Source organism: Electrona antarctica, assembly GCF_951216825.1.
Source record: "Electrona antarctica genome assembly, chromosome: 6".
NCBI lineage: Eukaryota > Metazoa > Chordata > Actinopteri > Myctophiformes > Myctophidae > Electrona > Electrona antarctica.
In genome coordinates, this window is record NC_136811.1 from 57,378,094 (window position 1) to 57,393,434 (window position 15,341).

General features: G+C 47.0%; 2 protein-coding genes across 2 annotated transcripts in view; one reads left to right on the forward strand and one right to left on the reverse strand.

The window, feature by feature from the left end:
* The window catches only part of LOC306925192 (semaphorin-4A-like), a gene marked incomplete at its 3' end in the record, with an annotated part of 46,879 nt that extends 40,809 nt beyond the window's left edge, over positions 1-6,070 (forward strand). Inside the window, exons 12-14 of the mRNA XM_079503884.1 lie at positions 1,717-1,886; positions 3,395-3,462; positions 4,881-6,070. Coding sequence (XP_079360010.1) covers positions 1,717-1,886; positions 3,395-3,462; positions 4,881-6,070 — 1,428 coding nt within the window. The remainder of the gene's footprint in view (positions 1-1,716; positions 1,887-3,394; positions 3,463-4,880) is intronic.
* Positions 6,071-8,512: 2,442 nt separating this feature from the next.
* LOC306925193 (RPA-related protein RADX) overlaps positions 8,513-15,341 on the reverse strand; it is a 62,087-nt gene continuing 55,258 nt past the window's right edge. Inside the window, exons 17-19 of the mRNA XM_079503885.1 lie at positions 13,126-13,434; positions 12,671-12,814; positions 8,513-8,970 (exon numbers count right to left, since the gene is read on the reverse strand). Of these exons, the coding sequence (XP_079360011.1) occupies positions 8,852-8,970; positions 12,671-12,814; positions 13,126-13,434 (572 nt within the window). The 3' untranslated portion in view covers positions 8,513-8,851. The remainder of the gene's footprint in view (positions 8,971-12,670; positions 12,815-13,125; positions 13,435-15,341) is intronic.

Consider the following 15,341-nt stretch of genomic DNA (forward strand, 5'->3'; position numbering starts at 1 on the left):
TACATGTAATCTACAGATGTGCTCATTCTATGACACATTTAACATTTATAAAAAAGATCATTTGATTTTCCAAAAATGCCCCGCTAATGGACAATATGAAAATGAAAATGGAATTTAGAAAATTAAAATTAAATATAAGAGAAATGCTTTTTCAACTTCAGATAATGAACGCATTTATTTTCCCTGCTTTGATTTAACAATCGTGTTCCAGATCTCCCTGCCGAGTTTACACTAACCTTTGAAGAGCCACTGCGCCGACTTTGTCCTTGCTTGTCATGAAAATCCGCTTTTTAAAACAGTGTAATCGCTTGTAGTGTAGAACCCATCGTCAAAAAAATAAAATAAAGGAAAAACACGCCCTCTTTTTCCTTTTGAACGTAAAATGAACGTAACGTAAATAACCGTCTGATCTGTAGGGCGTGGTTTACGTGGGGACATCTGAGGGGGTGACCCAGGAGGTGGGGTGACCCAGGAGGTGGGGTGACCCAGGAGGTGGGGTGACCCAGGAGGTGGAGGTGGTTTACGTGGGGACATCTGAGGGGGTGACCCAGGAGGTGGGGTGACCCAGGAGGTGGAGGTGGTTTACGTTGGGACATCTGCGGGGGTGACCCAGGAGGTGCCGCTGACCAGCTGCCCCTCGTATGTGTGTGAGCACCCGCTTCGGATGTTATCACCCGATAATCAAGAGAATGTTTGTAATCAGCATCGTAGAAATACCCCCAGTATGTGATAATCACCTTAGAAATACCCCCAGTATGTGATAATCACCTTAGAAATACCCCCAGTATGTGATAATCACCTTAGAAATACCCCCAGTATGTGATAATCACCTTAGAAATACCCCCAGTATGTGATAATCACCTTAGAAATACCCCCAGTATGTGATAATCACCTTAGAAATACCCCCAGTATGTGATAATCACCTTAGAAATACCCCCAGTATGTGATAAGCACCTTAGAAATACCCCCAGTATGTGATAATCACCTTAGAAATACCCCCAGTATGTGATAATCACCTTAGAAATACCCCCAGTATGTGATAATCACCTTAGAAATACCCCCAGTATGTGATAATCAACATACTGGGAAATCCGGACTGAAACTGGGAGCGTTTGCTTTTTGTGTCAATGACGGAGGCGCGCCGTGTCTGGTGGCTTTGAGCCACGTGAAGCACCGCCGAGCGAGGCGCGCCGTGTCTGGTGGCTTTGAGCCACGTGAAGCACCGCCCAGCGAGGCGCGCCGTGTCTGGTGGCCTTGAGCCACGTGAAGCACCGCCGAGCGAGGCGCTAGCCAAGTGGGTCGCCGTGCCGAGCGTTGAGAAGCCCACCAGACCCGACTCAGCGCCGTCCGAGTTACGTCCCGATAGGCAGAGAATAGTAAATATTAGTAGCCCCTAGTTTCCATGCCCCGACAATAGAGTTGTAAATGACACGTTCAGCAGGGGGAGTCCTTGACCAGGCTATGTCTGCACCTCCCTGCATGCGTGCAGTCTGGGGGAGTCCTTGACCAGGCTATGTCTGCACCTCCCTGCATGCGTGCAGTCTGGGGGAGTCCTTGACCAGGCTATGTCTGCACCACCCTGCATGAGTGCAGTCTGGGGGAATACAGCCAAACACCACAATGTCTATATGCCAGTATGGCCATATTAGCCATATTCCAATGTCCTGATAACGGTTGATGTTGTATATTTAATACTGTGTGCGTGTGTGTGTGCAGGGCGTGGTTTACGTGGGGACATCAGAAGGCGTGACCGCGGTCCCGCTGAGCAGCTGTCCGTCCTATCAGAGCTGTGCTCAGTGCGTCCTGGCCAGGGACCCTCTCTGTGGATGGGATCATAACAGGAACGTCTGCACCCAGGTCACTGCTGGGCCCTCCGACACCAGCATGTAAGTGACATCATCGCTATATATGAAAACCTGCATTTCCGTGTGTCACGTCACACCTCCACATTATGGTCACGCCTCGTGACATCACACCTCCATCTCCATATATGGAGCTGAACCTGTTCCATATTTTGATCCTTCCCCATCCGTCCTTCCTCTTCGATGTCTCCCTTTTGACTGATACCTGTCCATTTAAACTCTAGACGGGCCTGTTGACTGATACCTGTCCATTTAAACTCTAGACGGGCCTGTTGACTGATACCTGTCCATTTAAACTCTAGACGGGCCTGTTGACTGATACCTGTCCATTTAAACTCTAGACGGGCCTGTTGACTGATACCTGTCCATTTGAACTCTAGACGGGCCTGTTGACTGATACCTGTCCATTTAAACTCTAGACGGGCCTGTTGACTGATACCTGTCCATTTGAACTCTAGACGGGCCTGTTGACTGATACCTGTCCATTTAAACTCTAGACGGGCCTGTTGACTGATACCTGTCCATTTAAACTCTAGACGGGCCTGTTGACTGATACCTGTCCATTTACACTCTAGACGGGCCCCAAAGTTATTAGTGCAGCTGCACCCGGCAGCCGGCGAAAACTAGAGTTCTCAACAGGCCCGGAAACCTAAGGCTCGGCCGTACTTGGGCCCTCATCAAACCCTGTACACTCAAGACACGCTCCATATATGGCCAGCTCAGAACTCATTCCATATGTTTCTGACCCCCCCCCCCCCATGCCAAAGCGCCAGTGCTCGCGCAGCAGTCTGCCGTCACCCAGGCGGATGCTAACAGTAGTAGTTAGTTTAGGAGCCAGAAGGGAGAAGAGTTTGGGACTTGTCATGTGCCCCCCTCACCCCCCCCCTCATCCCCCCCTCTATTGCCAAATCTCTTCCCCGACAATAGGCCTCATCTAACTGATAAGAGACCAGCCTAAACTCATAGAGGGGAACCCGTATACGCCCATTTAGTACTAGTAGTCGTAGTAGTAGTAGTAGTTTGAATGAATACTTAATTAGCAGTTTCAGTTTGCAAAAAAAAAACAACATATAGGAAAGTAAAGTTCAACACAATTAAGGTCTGCTAAGTGGATTTGAAACCCCACGTGCGTGAGTGAGTGCGTGCGTGCGTGTATGTGCGTGTGTGTGTGTGTGTGTGTGCGTGTGTGTGTGTGCGCGTGTGCGTGCGAGCGCACGTGCGTGTGTGTGTGCGTGCGTTTTGAGCATGTGAGCGTGTTAAGACATACCATGTTGTTTTTCTAAACGGACATGTTGTCAAAAAAATGCAGCCACTCTATTACCACAGAGTCACAGACAGGAAGCACTTCCTTCATGTCAGCATGTTGTTTATTTAAATTTTTTTCCTGAGTGGTGCAACCACAGAACCACTCCAAGGAACAGCAATGTCCCTATGTCCGTCCCTATATGTTTAGAGTACCAACAGGCCAGGGGGCGATGTTGCACCACTCACTTCAGACTGGTCTGATTATTTTTATTTTCTCCTCACCACAGGGGCCAAGACGTGGAGAACGGCAATGTTACAAAAGTGTGTGTCTCTGCCAAAGCTGCTCCTCCGCCAGGTAACAACTACAACAATACATTTATAACATTAGGCCTAAATGATCAACAATACAATCATGAAAAGGCTCTTTGACTAAAGCAAGCAATAACAAGAGATTAACAAACCTTTCATTGTCTTGTTAATACTGTGTGGTAAACTCAGTAAGACTTGTTAATACTGTGTGGTAAACTCAGTAAGACTTGTTAATACTGTGGTAAACTCAGTAAGACTTGTTAATACTGTGTGGTAAACTCAGTAAGACTTGTTAATACTGTGGTAAACTCAGTAAGACTTGTTAATACTGTGTGGTAAACTCAGTAAGACTTGTTAATACTGTGGTAAACTCAGTAAGACTTGTTAATACTGTGTGGTAAACTCAGTAAGACTTGTTAATACTGTGGTAAACTCAGTAAGACTTGTTAATACTGTGTGGTAAACTCAGTAAGACTTGTTAATACTGTGGTAAACTCAGTAAGACTTGTTAATACTGTGTGGTAAACTCAGTAAGACTTGTTAATACTGTGTGGTAAACTCAGTAAGACTTGTTAATACTGTGTGGTAAACTCAGTAAGACTTGTTGTGCTGTATTAAAAAATTACAAAAATAATGATGCTGCTATATAAATATTTGAAGTTTTTCCAGAAAACTTAGGTCAGGATTTAGAAGGCATTTTTTGAATCGGCCTCAGTCCAAAATATAGCATGTTTCAATATATAACTACGTTTACATACATTACAATAAATGCAGCCCAAGATAATCCACCAGATGAATTACTTTAATATTAGTATATGAATTAGTACTAGTACTATTAATTAGTACTAATATTAATTAGTACTAATTATTATTAGTAAATGTCACATTCTGCACAGTGAATACTTTCTACTTTTTGGTATTTCTTTTTTGGTACATTTTGATGCCAATACTTTTGTACTTTTACTCAAGTAAAATTTGACTTCCGGCCTTTTACTTGTAACAGAGTATTTACACATTGCAGTATTGATACTTTTACTTAAGTAAAACATTTGAGTACTTTTCCCCATTACTCAGTGGCGTGCACAGTCATTTAGAGGGGCAGGTGTTCAAGGGAAAAAGGGCACCTTGTGCAGCGCGTGGAACCGGCCGGTTGCCTTAATAGTGTGAGATTTATAGATTTTGGGGCACAAATAAAATATTAGAAGCTTTTTATCAAGAATTGATCAATGTCACCATGGCCCACATAGGGCCTACTGTACACTGTACGAAAAAAAACATTATTTTTTCCTTTTCTCCAAAAGGGCACATTGCTGTCCAGAGGGCAAGGGCAGGTGGTGCTCTAGCACCCCCTAGTGTCTATCTGTGCACGCCACTGCCACTACTGTTGAAATGTCTTCCACCTTGTGTTAAACTTCAAACTTGTGTAACTGATTTCCGCAACACGACTCTCTCTGTCCTCCACAGAGGAACTGTCTGCCTGTCTGATGGACATCGTGACGCTCCCGTGTCCCAAACCCTCCAACCTGGCAACGCTGCGCTGGATCGCTCCCAGCTCCGCCCCCCAGAGGCTCCTCCTCCTGCAGCGCCCGGACGGCAGCCTGACCTTCCCGCTCACGGTGGACACCCTGGGCGCGTACGCCTGCGTGTCGGAGGAGGGAGGCTACAAGGAGCAGGTCGCTTCGTACTCCGTCAAACTGAGAGCCTCGCCGCGCGCCGTGGCTCCGCCCATGGCCCCGCCCGCCGTGGCTCCGCCCATGGCCCCGCCCGCCGCGGTGCCTCTGAAGGACGACGACGGCGGCATCGTGTCCGCCAACCCCGCCGCCGCCAGCGCCCAACGGAAGGCCGTCGCGACCGACACCGGCGCCCAACGGAAGGCCGTCGCGACCGACACCAGCGCCCAACGGAAGGCCGTCGCGACCGACACCAGCGCCCAACGGAAGACCGTCGCGACCGACACCAGCGCCGCGCCGACCGCGACAAAAACATCGGCGAGCACGGAGACTAGCGAGGCGGTCGCCTTCGTCCCTGCTACGGACGCGTCCCGTGAAAGGTCGTCGCCCGCCGAGCAAGGCCGGCCCACAGATCTTCTCGCCGCTGCCACCGCCGCCGCGCTTTACCGCACCGACGAACCTACCACGACAGAGCGTGGTCGTAGCGACACGGTCGCCTTCGTCCCGACTAGTACGGACAAGCCCGAAAGATCGCCCGCCGGGCAAGGGCGTCGGGCCTCAGGCTCGGACCCTCCCATCGTCGTCTGCGAGCTCCACCGCAGCACCGAAACGATTCGCAACGTCGACGGTCCAAACGCCGTGCCGGCGGCCACGCTCACCGCGAGCGACGACCCCGAGGAGGAGGAGGGGGAGGAGCTACGAGAGAGAGTCACGGAGAGTGAGAAAAGCTACTTCAACCAGCTGGTGGTCGTGTCCTTCCTGCTGGCCGTCTGCGTCTGCGCGCTGCTAGTCGGACTGGTCCACAGGTGGCGCCAGAGTCACCACATGTGGCTCGTTCCCGCGCGGGGGGCGGCCTGTTCCGAGAAGGGTGGTGGGGGGGGCCGGGGGGAGGAGGAGAGCGTCCCATCGCTCAGCGAGGAAGACTCCCCTCCGGAGGTGAAGGTTATCGCGCGGTCGGACGGAGCTGTGTACCCACAGCTGTAGTTGTATGATAAAGGGGGGAGGGGTTAGGGGAGGGGCTGATAGTGTGGTGTCACTATATTACTGTTTATTCCATTGGCCCGTTTGACTGTCAAGGGTTACCCTAGAAACCCTAAATACAAAGTTAATACATCATTGCACATAAAAACGACTCCAGGGTGTCTAATGAAGTACTGTCACCTCATAGACACATAACAACGACTCCAGGGTGTCTAATGAAGTACTGTCACCTCATAGACACATGAAAACGACTCCAGGGTGTCTAATGAAGTACTGTCACCTCATAGACACATGAAAACGACTCCAGGGTGTCTAATGAAGTACTGTCACCTCATAGACACATGAAAACGACTCCAGGGTGTCTAATGAAGTACTGTCACCTCATAGACACATGAAAACGACTCCAGGGTGTCTAATGAAGTACTGTCACCTCATAGACACATGAAAACGACTCCAGGGTGTCTAATGAAGTACTGTCACCTCATAGACACATAAAAACGACTCCAGGGTGTCTAATGAAGTACTGTCACCTCATAGACACATGAAAACGACTCCAGGGTGTCTAATGAAGTACTGTCACCTCATAGACACATAAAAACGACTCCAGGGTGTCTAATGAAGTACTGTCACCTCATAGACACATAAAAACGACTCCAGGGTGTCTAATGAAGTACTGTCACCTCATAGACACATAAAAAACTGGAAAAATACAAAACATTGTGGCTCTCCATCTTTAAGGTGCAAAGTACAAAGAAAGGTACAACTTTTGGAAGACATCTTCATCAGGACCTCAAGACCAAGGATGAAGGCTAGTCTCCGTTGAAACTTCCGTTTGTACTTTGCACCTTATTATTTAAGCATTATGGTATACTTTAGCTATTGAAAAATAGCAGATCTACAAGCTCGTAGTGCGGCAAGCTTGTAGGTCTGCTATTTTTGAAAAACCCCGTGAAAATGTGGCGCAAATCTTTGAATATATATTCTTTCAGAGCGAACGTTTTTAACCCAAATCTTTGCTTCTGGGAGGGGGGAGGGTCTCTGGAACAACATATTTTCAGATGGGGGTCGGCGGCCAATTACAAATAATTGTTGGGGTCCTTGACATGAAATAGTTTGAGAACCACTGACACAGAAACATGGGGTTTTTCAGAAAACTGTCGTGATTTAGGAGACATTTTGTAGAATTTTTGGCATTCTTTGGAGTTTTGCCAATTGAGGCTCTGTATAATTTGGTTGCGTGCCTGTTGCACACATTTTTCCCTGTACACAAACTCTCTCCTCGAAAATAATAATCTACAAGTAGCCTATACTGTGACATGTTGTTAGCTATAGATCTGCTGTTTTCTCTGAATGTGTGCCTGTTATGACAGAAAAGGGATGCTATAGGCTTGTAGTTGCTATGGCCTGCTTTTGTCGAAGCACCTTTCCATCATCTAGAAGATGGTGAAATGTCTCTAAAAGCACCTTTCCATGCATTTACATGGTGTAATGTCTTTTTTTAGGGGCCCTAGCCCGGCCTAGGCCCAGCTGTCTGTGTGTACCACACATGAGATGATTTGATTGGCTGAGCATGGAACATGATGATATACCTCACTTCACACAAGTGTGATTTTTTTTTACATTTTATTATTGCACTTTTTGTTGATTCATTGAATGTTTTAATTTCATACTGTACTTTTTATGTGTTTATTTACATTTCTAAAACGGTTAGTCCCAATACTTGATTCCGATTGGCTGGTTGTCATGGTAAATCTGACAATAATCCACACCTTCAATCCCTTTATAATCATTCCCAGCTGCGTTCCATTGATCCCGCAGCCTTGTAGCTGAACTGGGGAAGGGGAGCACTTGATTTACTCACACATCCTGGCTGTGCGGGCGTCTAAGCACCGCCCCGCGCTCATAATGACTGTGAATGTGTAGCTCTGGGCGGCCTCGCAAAGACATCAAGCACCTCCTATTCCCCCCCCCCCCCCCCCCCCCCGTTGTCACAGAGACTGGCAGAGGGAGACAGAGACACTGCGCTGTGCTGCGCTGCGCGTCGTGTCTACCTCCGCCTCTCAGCCGTTATAAAATACACTGTAACCTGAGACCTCTTGTGGCTTATTGCTTTAACCTATGCACAGCTTTGTCTGTCTGTCTGTTTAAGCACGGAATGTGCTCAGCTGATTGGCTGAGCATGGAATGTGATGTATGATAAGAGCGCCGCTCATTTCATATGGGTGTGATTTGTTATGTTTGACAATGCACGTTTGCATACATTGTAATGTTTTTGATCCGTTCTTACTTTGATCTTCCTTTTCTTGTCATATAAATAAAACCTTGTTAGAAAATGTACTAAAGATTAAAATAATAAATATAGCTGCAAGCTGCGATCCTACTAGTAATACTTTTACTTTTTTCTAAGATTTTCCAATAAACCAAAAAAATTCTCAAATACATGTAGAAATTAAACTGATATATTAAAACATCACAATACATCATCAAGGCTTTGGAAAAAGAAGGGGGGGAAAAAGCATACATGTGAAATAAGTTTACAAATACAATCTAAGAACAGTTACAGTTACATGTCGTGGTCGTCTGTTTCAAACAAAATATACAAATTCAAAACATGTTAATAAGTTCATTCAAAGCTTCCCTTTCAATTCACATTGGAAACAATGTGTGTGTGTGTGTGTGCGTGCGTGCGTGTGTGCGTATGTACAGTATGTGTGTGTCTGCATGTGTCTGTGTGTGCGTGCGTGCGTGCGTGCGTGCGTGCGTGTGTGCGTGCGTGCAAGCGAGTCAGAGGCTGTAGGCTCTTGTCAGGACAATCTCTGTTCTGGCCCCGCCCAGATGACACGCCTCCAGGACACATACAAGCCTCTGATTGGCCAGCTGGGTTGCCATGCCGATAAGGTCAGCTGAAAGAGGAAGAGGAGCATTAAATGAATGCTGTCTCCACTTCACGTCCTCTATCTGCGTGAAGTGGGCGGAGTCTATTCATCTCCAATGAGAGAGTGAACAGCTTATGAACCATTGGCAGGGGCGGACTTACCATTGGGCTAGGGTGGGCTACAGCCCCCAATCCAATTCAAGTGAGATTTATGTTTAGTTATTGTACATTTAATATTATGGTTAAAACATTGAGAGCTTCTGCTCTGCTGTCTGCCCTGCTGTCTGACGCTGTGCTGTGGAAACCCTGCCAATGTCGCTGTGTATGGCTGTTAGATAAATTCTGACATGTTGTTTACACGTCATGTCAAGTTGGCCACTCCATCATGTTCTGTTGGTCAACACATATAGAACTTTGGGCCCAGACCGTGTTCCATATAGGTCATATTTTGTCATCTTGCCCTTTTATCATCATTTTACTCATAGCCTACTGCCTGTTTACACAGGATTGTTCATCTTATCCTTTATATTTATTTTATCATATTTATATTATGGATTTCCTGACGCCACATTCAGATTTAATATCTTATATCTTGTTTACTCCTTATTCGGTCTCCATACTGTCTGTCCCCAGTCAAGTAAACTTGCCATAATGAAAGGTCTATTTTGATTCGAGACTACATGTATTTGACCTTGATGCCTAGTGAGAAAAGAGCTCAGTGGGAGTCAGGGAGTGTTTCTCTCTGTCGAAAGTTCACAGTGCAGGGAAAGTTATCAACAGGTTGCCTGGCAACGCCAGCGTCCACGCTCTCCCGGCTTGAGGCGACATCATTGATACCAGTCTCATCATCCATGTGCTGGTCCAATGAGTGCTCGACAACCAGCACCACCGTGGGATATTACGGATATGAACTATTTACCAGCCAATGAACGTTTATCAACAACTGACGTCAGATGCAGTATATGCCTGGGACATACTGTGAAGGGGAGTTCAGGTTCAGTTCGGATCCATATTGGAACAATTGAATACTCTAAATTATAGTGATGTATTGTACTATTATTATTATTATCTGAACCATGTAGCACATTCTCTATGTAAATTGACTTTATTACCTACTAAAAATTACAGTTAAAATCTTAAACTTCCTCTCAGAACTTTATTTCGTCTGTCTCCAATTCGTTTTTAAGGTATCCTTCTATTTTTGTATGGTACCGTGGCTGTCATTCAAGATTTAAAGGGCACTCCACTCATTTTTAGTCTCTGCGTTCAGAGACTAGTCACTGTGTATGGCAGCCTGCATTCAGAGACTAGTCTCTGTGTATGGCAGCCTGCGTTCAGAGACTAGTCACTGTGTATGGCAGCCTGCGTTCAGAGACTAGTCACTGTGTATGGCAGCCTGCGTTCAGAGACTAGTCACTGTGGATGGCAGCCTGCGTTCAGAGACTAGTCACTGTGTGGCAGCCTGCGTTCAGAGACTAGTCACTGTGTATGGCAGCCTGCGTTCAGAGACTAGTCACTGTGTATGGCAGCCTGCGTTCAGAGACTAGTCACTGTGTATGGCAGCCTGCGTTCAGAGACTAGTCGCTGTGTATGGCAGCCTGCGTTCAGAGACTAGTCACTGTGTATGGCAGCCTGCGTTCAGAGACTAGTCACTGTGTATGGCAGCCTGCGTTCAGAGACTAGTCTCTGTGTATGGCAGCCTGCGTTCAGAGACTAGTCTCTGTGCATGGCAGCCTGCGTTCAGAGACTAGTCACTGTGTATGGCAGCCTGCGTTCAGAGACTAGTCACTGTGTATGGCAGCCTGCGTTCAGAGACTAGTCACTGTGTATGGCAGCCTGCGTTCAGAGACTAGTCACTGTGTATGGCAGCCTGCGTTCAGAGACTAGTCACTGTGTATGGCAGCCTGCGTTCAGAGACTAGTCACTGTGTATGGCAGCCTGCGTTCAGAGACTAGTCACTGTGTATGGCAGCCTGCGTTCAGAGACTAGTCACTGTGTATGGCAGCCTGCATTCAGAGACTAGTCACTGTGCATGGCAGCCTGCGTTCAGAGACTAGTCGCCTGCATTCAGAGACTAGTCACTGTGTATGGCAGCCTGCGTTCAGAGACTAGTCGCTGTGCATGGCAGCCTGCGTTCAGAGACTAGTCACTGTGTATGGCAGCCTGCGTTCAGAGACTAGTCACTGTGTATGGCAGCCTGCGTTCAGAGACTAGTCGCCTGCATTCAGAGACTAGTCGCCTGCATTCAGAGACTAGTCGCCTGCATTCAGAGACTAGTCACTGTGTATGGCAGCCTGCATTCAGAGACTAGTCGCCTGCATTCAGAGACTAGTCGCCTGCATTCAGAGACTAGTCGCCTGCATTCAGAGACTAGTCGCCTGCGTTCAGAGACTAGTCGCTGTGCATGGCAGCCTGCATTCAGAGACTAGTCGCCTGCATTCAGAGACTAGTCGCCTGCATTCAGAGACTAGTCGCCTGCATTCAGAGACTAGTCGCCTGCATTCAGAGACTAGTCGCCTGCATTCAGAGACTAGTCACTGTGTATGGCAGCCTGCGTTCAGAGACTAGTCACTGTGTATGGCAGCGTTCAGAGACTAGTCTCTGTGTATGGCAGCGTTCAGAGACTAGTCACTGTGTATGGCAGCCTGCGTTCAGAGACTAGTCGCTGTGTATGGCAGCCTGCGTTCAGAGACTAGTCACTGTGTATGGCAGCCTGCGTTCAGAGACTAGTCACTGTGTATGGCAGCCTGCGTTCAGAGACTAGTCACTGTGTATGGCAGCCTGCGTTCAGAGACTAGTCGCCTGCGTTCAGAGACTAGTCGCTGTGTATGGCAGCCTGCGTTCAGAGACTAGTCTCTGTGTATGGCAGCCTGCGTTCAGAGACTAGTCACTGTGTATGGCAGCCTGCGTTCAGAGACTAGTCTCTGTGTATGGCAGCCTGCGTTCAGAGACTAGTCACTGTGGATGGCAGCCTGCGTTCAGAGACTAGTCGCTGTGGATGGCAGCCTGCGTTCAGAGACTAGTCACTGTGGATGGCAGCCTGCGTTCAGAGACTAGTCACTGTGGATGGCAGCCTGCGTTCAGAGACTAGTCACTGTGGATGGCAGCCTGCGTTCAGAGACTAGTCACTGTGCATGGCAGCCTGCGTTCAGAGACTAGTCGCTGTGCATGGCAGCCTGCGTTCAGAGACTAGTCGCTGTGTATGGCAGCCTTTCTCTTTTGGGGGGGCTGGGTACCCCAAAAGTACAGCGAAATTAGAACAAAATACGCCATTTTTTTTCGGCCATGTATAGAGATCAACTAGTACTATAGAATAAAATAAATATGTATACAAGATAATTTCAGATTTCAGAGAGGGAGGGAAATACTAAATTAACTGTTAACTACATTTAAAAAAATTGCGGGGGCGAGTTGGTAAAGGGGCGAGTCGTTTGGTATTCGGAGCAATTAGGGGTTCAGAGTCTTGCTCAAGGACACTTCGACACTAACTCTGGGGGAGCCCACAGGGATTGAACTGGCAACCTTGCGGTTACCATCCGGCCACTCTACCGCTGAGCCACCGCCGCCCAAACGATCACACTATTTTAAGGCGGATTTTCATGAAATGGAACGACAAACGTCAAATGGGGATTACGATTGATTAATCCCGCAAGTCAAACTGAAGCAAACTGATTGACTTTGTGTGTGTGTGTGTGTGTGTGTGTGTGTGTGTGTGTGTGTGTGCTCACCTGGAGAGGGTGGGGGTGTGTCGGGGGAGAAGGCTCCGTGGGACAGGATGGAGAGCCAGGTGTTGTTGTGTGGGGGGAGGGGGATGGGGAGGGGGGGCGAGTGAGGGAGGAACACCGTTTCTATGACGACACTGTCTGACAACACTGGACAGACAGACAGACAGACAGACAGACAGACATGGTTTAGCATGATTTAAAACAATAAAACAAATCAATTTCCCTGCTGAATCCATTTCCGTACGACAAAAAAACAAACCAAAACAACACAAAAGAACATACGCCCCACAGAGAAAACCTCTGAGTGGAGACAAAGATTCTGTGACTACTTGAAGAAAGGACATAGAAATTGAGCAGACCTACAAGCTCACACTTGTACTCGGTGCCGCGCTATGAGAGCTTGTAGATCTGCTATTTTCCAATAGCTAAAGTCCCGCCCAGAATGGTATATAAAGTACCTTTCAGTGTCAGCGTGTACCAGGAGGTCACGGCGGGGTCAAACCGCTCCAGAAGGGCGTGGTGGTGCCGTCTAAGCCCCGCCCACTCCCCCGGCTGCAGCGCCATGGCGGCGCCGGCTAGCTCCTCCCCCTGGGCGTGGCTGTAGCGCAGCGGCAGCGTCTCCATGGCGACCGGACGGACGAGGGGCGGAGCCACGGCCGTGACGAAGGACCACGTGTCATCGTCCTCGTCTTCATCATCCTCGTCTTCATCTTCGTCATGGTGGGCGGAGCTTTCCAGAAACTCCATGGAGGCATCCCATAATACACCTGGACACAATGTATTACAACGTATCCATTTATATATTTATTACAATGTATCAATTTATATAACATTGATTTTACAATATACTGTAGATGGGGGTCTCAGAGATAGAAATGCCATTAAATGGGGGTCCGTCAGTCATTAACCCATTTTGGGCGGGAACCCCTTTTGGTGTTTTAAAGCATTATGTTATATCAATCAATCTTTATTTCAGACCCAGGAGGATCCATATCACAAACAATACAATATAACAGTAAATACAAAAATAAAAATAAATAAAAAGGTACATATATGCACATATCCCACACTGTTCAGTTTCTGACATACAGACATGTGCGCCAGTGGTTCCACAGTCTCGACGAGAACCTGAGTGAACTGCGTTTAGGGTCCGTTATTACAGCAATGATGTCGTTTATTGACTCAGATGCCCTACACATGAATCTGTACATAAGGTTACGTAGTACAGCAGAGCAGGTAGGTACTCCGACACTAACAAACATCTGGCTAGCACTGGAGCTTCTTGGCACTCTCAACAGCAGCCTCATACAATCATTATAGGCCACTGTGAGTCTTCTGATGCTGCTTTGTCTATAGCGGCACCATAGGTGTGCAGTATACAGCGGTGTACAGAAGGATCTAAAGAGCGATATCTTCACAGGAACCGAGCACATGCTAAATTTGCGACACAGCATGTTTGCTTGGGCGTACAGCTTCCATCGCTGTCTATAGATGTCCTTGTCATCTGAGAGATCATCAGAGATGATATGGCCCAAATAAGTGTACTCGCTGCACACACTAAGAGCAGTGCCAGCCAAATGGAAGTCAGGAAAGGCTGAATGTCTGTCTTCCCTACTTCGGATTATCATTATTTTACTTTTCTTAGCATTGTATTTTATATTAAAATCAAGACCATACTGTGAGCATACTTCCAGAAGCAGTTGGAGACCAGCACTATACGGACTGAAAATGACCAAATCATCAGCATACATCAGGTGGTTAATTAGTGAGTCACCAACCCGACACCCTGTACCACATGTATTTAAAGACAATGATAAGTCATTCATATAAACATTAAAAAGAAAAGGAGATAAAATTCCCCCTTGACGGACACCATTGATCACATGAAAGGGAGCAGACATTGACTTCTCCCATTTTACACTCATGGTATGGTTCTGGTATGGTTCTGGTATGCTCACTCTGGTGAGCATACCAGAACACCAGGATTCTGACTAAGAACCTGGGGACCCCTCTTTGTATCAGTTTAGAAAAAAGCTTTTCATGATTAATGCGATCAAATGCCCGGGAAGCATCAATGAAAGAAACAAACATTGTAGAGTTCTGCCTACCATATTTATCTAAGATCTCTTTGAGAGCAAAAATACACAAATCAGTGCCATGTTTTCTTTGAAAGCCAAATTGATTATCAGCAGACAAAATTGACCTCTCTAATCTACTCAGTAGAATTGTCTCAAGTACTTTGGACATAACACTGGCCAGGGCTATTGGCCTATAATTATCTGAACTGTTTACCTTACCCACTTTATCTTTAATGACCGGCACAAGTACCACAGAAAGCATGGAAACAGGTAAAAACCCATGCGTAAAAAAACCTCTAAAACACATGGCCACCAGAGGGCACAGTGTCCTACTGGCAAGTTTGAGATGTTCTGCTGTTATATTGTCCAGACCGCAGGCCTTATCTCCTAGCTTCAATACTGCTTCAAGAACTTCTGCAGGTGTAACAATCATCTCATCATTAAAATCAACATTTTCAACTACAAACAGTTAACTTTTTACACAGTTGAATAGCTCTGAATACTGCTTCTTCCATAGCTGTGAAATCTCATCCGAACCACTCACACCATCTATATTCCATGGGAGAGAGGTTTTGCAATTATTTATCATTTTTATT